This window comes from Microtus ochrogaster, chromosome 21 (assembly GCF_000317375.1).
Source record: "Microtus ochrogaster isolate Prairie Vole_2 chromosome 21, MicOch1.0, whole genome shotgun sequence".
Classification (NCBI taxonomy): Eukaryota; Metazoa; Chordata; class Mammalia; order Rodentia; family Cricetidae; genus Microtus; species Microtus ochrogaster.
In genome coordinates, this window is record NC_022022.1 from 41,428,802 (window position 1) to 41,439,587 (window position 10,786).

General features: G+C 40.3%; 1 protein-coding gene across 1 annotated transcript in view; it reads right to left on the reverse strand.

Moving 5' to 3' along the window:
• The window catches only part of Wls (wntless Wnt ligand secretion mediator), a 97,612-nt gene extending 88,100 nt beyond the window's left edge, over nucleotides 1–9,512 (reverse strand). The window contains exon 1 of the mRNA XM_005357440.2: nucleotides 9,183–9,512. Within this exon, the coding sequence (XP_005357497.1) occupies nucleotides 9,183–9,288 (106 nt within the window). The 5' untranslated portion in view covers nucleotides 9,289–9,512. The remainder of the gene's footprint in view (nucleotides 1–9,182) is intronic.
• Between the last annotated feature and the right edge of the window lie 1,274 nt (nucleotides 9,513–10,786).

A 10,786-nucleotide genomic window follows, 5' to 3' on the forward strand; every position in this document is an offset into this window, starting at 1 on the left:
AGAGAGACTGAAAGTTGATATCATGTTAACTAAATTACATGTTGCTTCATGACTGCTTCGTTCAAGAAAATAAAAGACAAAGGAAGAATTTACATACAATTCATTAGACTGACTTTATTAATGTAGAACTTGAAAAACACTGAGCCAACCAATTTCAGATCAATTGCCTTTTTTCTAAAGGAAAATTTTAATGCTTCGCCAAAACTAATATAGTAGGCTTGATCTTCCCTTTTAAATCTCTCTGCTTTATTAGACATATGCATTTGTGGATAAAGCCCCTCCGCTATGCAAGAGAATTAGCTGGACGTTTAAGAAAGTCCTATAATTTGCATGAACCAGTTTAAAAATTAAAAAAAGAAAAAGATCATTCTTTTTTCTGAGAATATTAAAAGCATACAACAGGAAGGAGAAAAACTTGAAAGCAGAAACTTGAAAGGATTTAAATGGGCATGGAGATGGAAGGACTTAGCTCAGTGTGGGGAAATGAGTGGTACCAGAAAAAAGTAGGTGTGAGAAATACAGCCTAGCTGAAGGGATGTTTGCAGAGGCCTTAAATTTCCTTTTACTGGGACACATGCTGCTATCATCTCCTGCAATATCCACATTCAATATCTGTTGTACCGGCTAAAGACAAAGGGTACTCTTCAGTACTCATTTCCCAAGTTTTCTGTAATGCTCATATCCCTTAGCTTCATGAGGCCATGTCACCAAGAAAGCATGTGAGTTTGTCAGGCTTACCCCTACCCAGCATGGCTTATAAGCATAGTCACAATCACAGTGCTGGTATGAGGATTGCTAAGTGTCAGGTACTAGAGTCATTTGTTTAGACTAAGTCATTTTGGTACTCAGTTAGCAATCAAAATGCTTAACTTGAGGAAGGGACATGAGCCAAAAAAGGAGATTGAGCTTTTATGTCATATTTCTTTTGTGTGGAACCTCACCCTTGCCCCTCTGTTTCTTAGAAATGGAAGGAAAATGGAAAAACAAAAAAGACAAAAAAAGAAAGAAATGGAAGGAACAGGGGGAGAAAAGCAGCATCCCCCATTAAGAACATGGCTTATGATTCAATAAAGGATAGCTTCAAAAGAGTTCCTTAGACTGGTCCTGTGGAACTATAGCCACAGGATCTCCATTACTCAGGGCAACAGCAGGATATCTGAAGGGAGTTTCAGTGACGGTCCAGTGATGATGGTATGCCAGAGGCCTTGAACCACACTTTGACTCATTACAATGAACATTATGGGGGTGGGGCTGTTTGGACTAAAGGGTGTATACTGTGTGACATAGATACCACTAGAATGAAAGAAAAGGTGCTGGAAAAAAATGGAGGAGCAATGTGTTTTGTTTGGTTTTTGTTTTTCATTAACTTGAAGAGAGTTCTTTTGGGGGGTATACAGCAGGTGTGAGGGGTGGTTATGGGAGGGTGGGAGGAGAGGAAGACTGGAGTACATGATGTGAAATTCTCATAGAATCAATAAATACTTACGTTTAAAGAAAAATACAAATTCTAATGTGCACATACAGCAATGTACTTCTTGGTATATACTATTGATTGAACACTTTCATGGCGGAAAATTATATTAGAAAACAGCCTAAACCCAGGTAATGGTGGTACAACTTTAGTTCCAGCACTAGGAAGGCAGAGGCAGGTAGATCTCTGTGAGTTCAAGGTCAGTCTGGTCTACAAAGTGACTTCCAGAATAGCCAGAGTTGTTACACAGAAAAACCCTGTCAAAAAAAAAAAAGGGGGGGGGGGGTGAAAAATAAGTCATTCCAGACAGCAATTATACTGGTGGAAAATTAAAAGACATTTGTAAAAAAAATCTTTAATTTTCTTAGTCCTCTGGTTTTCTGAAATTGTTAACTTCTAAACAAAGCAAAAGGTCAATTTTAAAAGACATAAACACTAACAATTAAGTTTAAGAAAAAAAAATCTTAAATAGTTCTGAGACTGGGGGCTGGAGAGATGGCTCAGAGGTTAAGAGCATTGCCTGCTCTTCCAAAGGTCCTGAGTTCAATTCCCAGCAACCGCATGGTGGCTCACAACCATCTGGAATGAGGTCTGGTGCCCTCTACTGGCCTGCAGGCATACAAGCAGACAGAATACTGTATAAATAATAAATAAATATTTAAAAAAAAAACAAAAAAAAATAGTTCTGAGACTGAACTAAATATTCAAGAAAGTAGCAGTACTGTCAATGTGGATTATAATGATCATTGAATCAATCTAAATTATTTTACATGGTCACCCAAAAGGCAACAATTACAGAAAAGCAAGTACCTGCTCCTGGTCAGACATTCACATGATTCTTACTTTTGTTCTTTTATAAAACTGTATTAGGAAAAGAATGTGGAGGAGTGTTGAAGAAGTTGGGAAAACCATAGAAAAGAAGCAAAAGAGTCTCAGCATATTTTTAATTCTGAATTATGAAGTGTCTTCTTTCTCATGATTTAATAATCTTTTCAGTTTGTTTGATCTTAAAGTCCTGTCCTCCCATTGCCATCAGATACTTTGGAACTACCTGTATCTGCCTTACTTGTCCCTTTAGGCTACCATCAACAAGTCTCAGAGGGGAGATCTAACCAAGTGAATATAATATGACTATGTAAATCTGTTGGAGTTTCTATGAAAACTAAGAGCTTCAATGTTTTCCATGTATTAAAAAAATATATATATTAGCATTTTCTCCAAGAATAAAATGTACCTTTCATGGTGTCTACATGGCTACTCCTAAGAACTACTGCTTTTGTATGTTGACATTTTGGAAGGATTTTTTTTCCCTGATAATTTTTTTATTACTTTGTAAATAATACCAATCAAAATTTCCACTTCCTCCCCTCCTCCCACTTCCCTCCGGCTCTCCCACTCACCCTCCACCCCCTTCTAAGAGAGGGCAGGGTACCCTGCCCTGTGGGAAGTCCAAGGCCCTCCCCCCTCTCTGGAAAATTTTTTTAAGTTTCAACTGTTCCCATTACTGCCATCCACACCTTCCCAAAGCATCACCAGTCTCCAGTGATTCTTTCTCTTATCTTCCTTTGAGAAGTCCAAACTTATAGAACCACATAAATATATCAAACTCAGAGCTAGGTAGAATAAAAACAACTAATATTTCTTCCTGATTAATGAACCAGGCTGCTCAGACAATTGGATGATTCGTACAATTATGGTGGCTGGATGAAACTTGTAAGAAAGTAAAAATAGTGTTTGATTTTTTTTTCAAAGGATACCCTCCCTTTTTCTTGTTAAGATACTGCTTTGGCACTACAATTAGAATGCCTTTATCATCTAGAGATTATTCTTCTCTTCCATGTCATTCAATAACTAACAATGAGAAATCAGTTATAGTTTCCTGCTCCTTATTATACCTCTCTGTATCAAAATCATTTCTACTGAGACCCAGAAGTCATGATTTAGATAGGATCATTTAACTCTGGTTTGTGATATCAGAGTTACTGGAATCTACTTCCATGCTTGACTGAGACAGTTAATCTTGAAAAATTTTGTTAGAACTGTTTGCATCTTGATTTACTTATATAATAATGATAAAGTGAGTACAAAAATATCAATGATAACCCATTGAAAAAGTTCAGGAGGTAAAGGTGTTTGCTACTAATTCTGACAACAAGAGTTTAATCCCTGGGGCCTACACGGTAGGATAGAACCAACTCTTCTGAGTTGGTTGTCCTATGAGATAGGCACACAAATACAAATACACACACAAAATTTTTTTAATTGTGATATCATTAACATGATTTTTGTGGATTAAATTATACAAAATCTGGCACAAGGTGTACATTCAATGCATGTTCAACAGAATATTTTATTCTGTCACTTATTTCAGGAAGAAATATTAGCTAATAATTTGCTGAACAGCATAGCTTCCAATTTTGTATGTTCTCAAATTATCAATAAATAAATGGTTCTGAAAAACCTCATCATAAGAAACTTTCTGTGGGTCTCCCTGTGACTCCCCTAATTTACTGAGGCTCTAAGTCCTCTCTAAACAATCCCCAGACAGCACACAGCCCTGTCCTGAGCACACCGTGGGCCCCAATAAATCACTTTGGACATTAGGTCAGTGGTACACCTAAGTTTTGAGCTAAAGACATTCTATAAAACCACTCTATGAGGGAGATAGGTATGAATCTTTCCTCAGTCAGTACATATTTAACAATAAAGGTGGCCAAAAATGAAAACATATGCCTTTAGGTTTAACACTTAGGAAGCAAGAGCTAGGCAGATCTATCTATGTGTCCTGGTCTGCATACAGAGCTTCATGCCAGACAGGTATACATAGTGAGATCCTGTCTTAAAAACAAGCAAAAATAAAGAAACAGTGTGAAAAATAATAATGTAAAAAATGTAAAAATAAAAGTAAAATGTCTACTAGATAAGGCAGGGTTATAGGCGGAGGATTTGTAAACACCACAAAACTATTTGTAATTACTCAAGGAAATATTTCTCACTTTACTAGGGAAAGAAAAATTGCACAACAAGGCTGGATGGTACTAAGCAAACCAGAAAACAATTAGAGCATTATCATAAGCATTGTCTTATTGTAATAATCAAGAGGTTTAGCTTGCTAAATCAAATATTATTTTAATAATAAAAAAATGATTACTCTAAGTGAATTTATGAGATTACATAAGATTTACATAAATCACAGTAGTTTGATTTCTCTAGGAGGTAACAAAAAGAATGAAAAAGTATAGTTTGATCAGGTATGTAATTTTGCAAAATAAAAACCATGATCAAATATAGAAAAATATGACCAGTATCAGTCAAAAACCAATTAGTACTTTTCCAAGATTCTCACAAGACATAGCTTGGTGTGGGGAGCCATAACTGCAATCCCAGAATTGGGGACGTGGAGGAAGGAGAATCAGAAGTTAGGGATCATCCTCAGCCAATGAATTCAAAACCAGCCTGGGGTGCAAAATACTTTGAAAAAAAAAGCAAAACAAACAAAAGATTCTCACCAGATACCTACATTCTTCAGGATTACATTATGAGTACATTAAAACACAATAAAATGCAATACAGAGAAATTAAAATCTAATATACTGACAATTGTGTAACCCTGTATCAACCATGATTTCATTCAATTTCTCAAATTCCTACAACTTTCAAATGAATAACAACCAAGAACCACAACAATTTCCACTTAATGACGGCATGATAGAGAGTTCTGCATCCTTGACAGGCCTGTTTGAAAAACTGTGTTACATGTATATGTCTATTTGTATTGTATGTCTTCAGCATTTAATGGGGGTACTCACAAAAACAGTGCTTCTTCCCAAAGAAATTATAACAAGTGATTTGGTTATTTTTACTTGCAATTTAATTTTGAAATTTTCTTATTTGTGGATTTGTTTAAAACAATTTAGCCATTCTATTCAGTAGGTATCTCTGCTTTCTTCCTGATTTTAGAATAGGTGAAACAGTGACATGATTCTTCAAATGTTATTATCTCCAGAAAAGATTAATCAGAAGCTGAACAAACTACACATGATGGGCCAGATGCTCAAGTTCATGATTTTTAGTGGGCTGTGCTCTTGTTTCGTGACACATGGTCTTTACAACCCTTCCATCACCCCTACAGCTGTTTCTCCATGAACTAAATTCATCAAATATAAAACCAAAGGAAAAATATTTCAGTATTTTTTTAGGCTTGATTTTCAGAAGGGTAAAATTAAGCTATACCTTTCAAATACATTATTTGAAATATTAAAATATTGAAAAGAAAAAATATTTTATTTTCTTTTTAGGATTCTTGGATTAAAATTAAAAAACAGCTAGTCACTTAGTAATTTTTCTAAATGTATAAAATAACAGATGCTTAATTTTATAGTATCTCAAAGCTTTAACAAGAACATAAACCACTGAATTTATAAATCTACCATTTTCTACCATGTAAGATATTCCTTAGAGAGCCAGTTTGTAAAAAATTCCATCAAAAGTTCAACAATATATAGACACTGTCACAAGGAAAACACACAAAGCCAACCAGAAAACAAGTAAATAAGCTAAGTAAAAAGGCCTTTAAGATATAGATTTAAACTAAATCAAAGCCCAATTCCTTCTTTTGTTTTTATAGCTACTTAAAAAAAATCCCCTTGATTTTATGAGACTACAATTGAATATTAGCCCAAATGTCACATAAAACTCTGAATACTAAAAGAATTATACAATTAGAGATGAAAAGGATCTCAAACTCATTTATCTACTAGTAAGGAGAAAAGCCTATTAGTTAAGTGACTTGCGTGGTCACTTTGAAATTCATGATTTGCTATGGCTGCTTAGGGGATTCATACTTTTGTTTTGTGTGTGTCGTGTATGTCCAATGAGGGGCTTTCCTACAAGATTCTCCTTCCCTGAGATGCCATGTTTTCTTCATGGGGGAAAACAAGAATCCCAAAGTAACTCAATGGCTATAGTTCAAAAGGAACAGCTAACTTAGGAAGACTGCTTTATACTCAGAGTGCCTGGCCCCATAAGTAGGAATGGCATTGAGTGCAGAGATTTTTGATCTTTTCCTTGTCTTCCTAACCTGTAAACTGTTCTTTCATGATTCTACTGGTCCACTCTGAACAGTTTCATCTACTTTCAATTAGATAGAGAAGTTGAGTGGAAAACATAGCATGCATCTCTTGTCAATATTCATTTCCTGTATTTTGGTCATCTAGAGAGCTTGGGTTACCTAAATTTATTTAAGAATAAAATTGTTACTCTCCAAGTGGAAGAGGTAAAAACTAAAACAATAGTCAATGTGGGGTAAATCTAATCTGTTCAGTTTTAGGACTATAACTGAGGACAGTCACTGCAGTTGGGAGAAAAGGAAAGTAAAACACTAAGGTTATGTAAAAAACTTCATCCAAGAAATGTTAGAGAGAGATGTTTCTTTTCCAAGTAGTTTGATAATTTAGGAAAATCTATTTAGGTGGGAAGGGGGGGGGGCTGAAGCTTCACTAACCAAGGGAGGGCTTACTTCAGAGAAACCCTGATCTGAACAAACAACTTTTTTAACTCTGGTCATTCTAATGTCCAGCAGACACTTACAGGAACCTTGAATCTCCTCTGTACAACAGAGGTTCCAGAAAAGATGCTAATTCCAGAAGAGCTCTGGGAAACCTGCAGCAGGAACCAAGAGCTCTGTGGGCCCACATCAGCTTTGCGAGGGTGGAGGGGGTGTGAAGTGGGGAAGTGGGGGTGGGCCTGCAGCGACAGGAAACTGTAATGGCTTACTATGTGCAAAAACCTCAAAGGGGAAGGTCAGACAAGGATAATAGGCCAATTTAATTCTGAACGCACAAGGTGCAAGAAATTTTATTATGGTCTGCCACTGAAATCACACAAGATCCAATAGCATCTAACTGCAACTGCTCATCAAGGGAAACAAGAGGTGTAATTGTAACCGCGGTATAATCACTGTGAGCGCGCCTAGACTGCTGCTGCCTACAGCTCCCAGCAGAGAAATATTAAGAGCCTGGAAAATCCAATACAGAGAAAAAGAGATCCTACATGGCGTAGCAAAACAAAAGCCAAAGCGTGTGTGTGTGTGTGTGTGTGTGTGTGTGTGTGTGTGTGTGTGTGTGCGCGCGCGCGCGCGTACCCGCGTATGTGCAAATGATAAAGCTGTTTGCTGTTTAGCACTGTGTGTGTGTACGTGTGTGCAGTGATAAGACTGTTAGCAGTGTGTGTGTGTGTACAGTGATAAAGCTGTTTAGCCGTGTGTGTTTGTGTGTGTGTGTGTGTGTGTGTGTGTGTGTGAGTGTGTGTGTGTGCAATGATAAAGCTGTTTAGCCCACCGGAAGGACAGAGGCTTAGAAAACTCTGGTTTTAACATATACTGGATCTCCTCTAAGAACTCCCTTCTTGAAGCTTCTCCCACTCTCCTTTGTTTAAAACACTTAGCCTCAGTGTTACAAAGATTGGCAGTACCAGACTCTCTGGAATGCGAACCCAACACACCCGAGTCTAGAGGCAAAACACCGCGCCCATGACTCTAGGCGGGTCTGGAAAGCTCCTGCGTGGCCCAAGGGCTCCCGGGAAGAGCACAGACAACCCCCCCTCTGACCCCCCTTCCAGCGTGCCCGCGCTCTTCTACCCAGCTAAGAGCAACAGTCAGCCCCAAGGAAGCCAAGCCTCCCAGCTGCGCCCGCTCCGAAGTTGGCACTGAAGTTTGTGCAAGGTTGTCCAGAATCTTGAGGAGGAAGGGATGTGAGGTGGGACGGACAGTGGAAGGAAGTTGAGTTTTCCGAGGCACAAGGTCGGCTACGTTGGAAGCCTTTTTTGCTCAAGAGGTCGGGCTAGTGCGCACCGGGAAAGTCTCTCTGGCGCCGTAGCTGGGGCTTGGGAGCTGTCACCTGAGGGCAGCCCAGGAGGGAGCAGGAAACGTCCTCCTTGGCGCCAGGGGAGGACCCCAGGTTTCCGACTCAGTGTATCTTGGGGCTCAAAGCAGTGGGGGGAGGGGAGATGGACGAGGGGACAACAGGCAAAAGCAACACCTTTCAAACCGGCTTTCTGCTACGCCCTCTCCAAGTTCGTGCTGGGAGGATCAGTTCTCTCCCAAACCACTCTACTCCATCCCAGATCGAGTCCTCAGCTCACACCAGTCTCCCGCCAGAGGTGGGTGGGGTGAGGCGTGGAAACCAAGGGCTGAGGGTTGAAACCCTAAATCCTGCCCTAGTCCCTCGCCGAGACAACCGAATGCATTTACACAAGCCAGAGCCAGTAACAGCTCGCGGCTGACACAGGGCGCAGCTACCGACTATTCTGTTATTCCTAATAAAGTCGATTGCGTTGCCCTCCCAGAGCTGATTGGGAGGGAACCTGGAGGGAAGAGGGGGCGGCGGCGAGGGGAAAGAGCAGGGGGAGCAATCAACTTTGCGACCCAGCACTTCCTCGCGATCCGTCGCCATGCTTAAGATCCACCCCCACCCCCTCCTGCCTTTCAAGTGGATACTGAAACTAGGCCAAAACTTTTCCCCTCCTTTTCTCTTTGCCACTAGACTGGATTGTGCCCCATGGAGCCCCATGGAGCTCTGCTTTCTTAAGCACAATAGCCGGACTAATTAGATCATAGAGGCAAGGCAGCGATACTGTAACAAGTAGCCCAAGAGGCAAAAGAGGGAAGGGCCGAAGAGAGGGAAAGGGGAAAGTTTGCAGCTCTCACACTTACCGATCAAGCCTCCCACCAGAAAGGCAACGATTTGAAAAACCAGCAGAATCCCTCCAACAATGCAGAGCTTCTTGGTGCTCATGTTTTCTATAATTGCCCCAGCCATTTTTGCGCACCCCCCCCCTTCTTTTCTCCTTTAAATAAATGTTTTAGGTTATGCTTTCGCTTCCCCTCTCCTTCTTCCTTGTCCTCTTTTCCTGGTGCTGCAAAACTTCAAGGGTGCGATATCACACCGGAGATGGAACCCAGACCACAGACGCCCGCGGGAATCCCTGGGCGAAGCCGCTCGGGCTCCCCAGATGCCCAGAGCTGAGACTGCGGCCGCTCGGCAGCCAGTGGACGCTTAAAGGAGCAGGGAAGCGGATCACATGACACGCCTCCCTCTCTTTCTTCCTCCCTCCCTCTCGCGTTTCCTCCCTCCCTCCCTCCCTCTCTTCCTCAACCGTGGCCCGCCAGTTCAGGGATCTGAGCTCCCGCCAGCTCTGGCTACCCGCTTTCAGGTTTGGCCTGCAGCTTGCCCGGGCAACAGCTGGTATCTTGAAGGGGGTGGCTGATGTCGTTAAATGGGCTCGGCATAAACAGCCTCTCACATGTTTCCTTTTCTGGTTCCCAAAGTATGGGATTTAAGTCACTAATGGGCCGCTTTGCAAACCCTTAACTTACACATTGAACCCACTCCACCACCAAGCACTAGAAGTTTAGGAAAGAGGTGAATTTTTAAAAGTAATCTAATAAAGTGTAAGTAAAGAATAATAAAGAAAGGAAATAAGATCTCTGTTCAGGTTCCTTCTGCCTGGCCCTAGCCTGGGTTATTACCTGTCTAAATCTACCACTAAACTGCTTTTCAAGGAACCTGACTGTCCAGCCAAACAGACCTCTCTTCCTCACTACACCCCGGACATCCAATCTTGGTCTTAACTATTACCATAATGATTTAAAGTTAATTCAAAGCCCAATTTGTTTTTAAAAATTCTTTGCTTGTTTTTTACACCACTTTTATATTTTTTCTAAGAGTTGATTCCCTTCAATTCATCTGTTACACTTTCACCTATTGTAAGGTCTTATGTATGAACATTTGTTTCCATTACTAAGTCCTGGGAGACTGAGACCAAATTCAATTCTCTTTGTATACCTCCCACATAGTGCCTAACAAAATTCTCACACTAGGAGTTCCTGAATAAACTTTTGTGAAATAAACACATAAGGAATGTTTAAGCAAGCCCACAGTTTGCATCTCAAAAGCCTTAAGGATCTTAGTTGGGTTAGATAGGACGCAAGGTAAGCACTACCAGTCAGATTTTCAGGTGGGTGGTCACAGGTAAAGAGGGTGAGTCAGGAGAATTAGGAGTTTAAGACCAACCTGGATAACTTTGGGAGACCCTGCCTCAAAATAAGAAGTAAGAAGTGATCTGGCGATGTGGTTCTGTGGGAGAGTTCTTGTTTAGCATATGGTATGATGCACTAGATTCAAACCCCGTTACAGGCAGAGAAGGAGAAAAGAGAATGCTAACTCTTTGAGATATATGTTTATATGTATAAACTACTTCCAATGAAAAGTGGTGGACAGTGAATTTAAAAGATTTCTTGGTCAGTTTGTCCTAGAC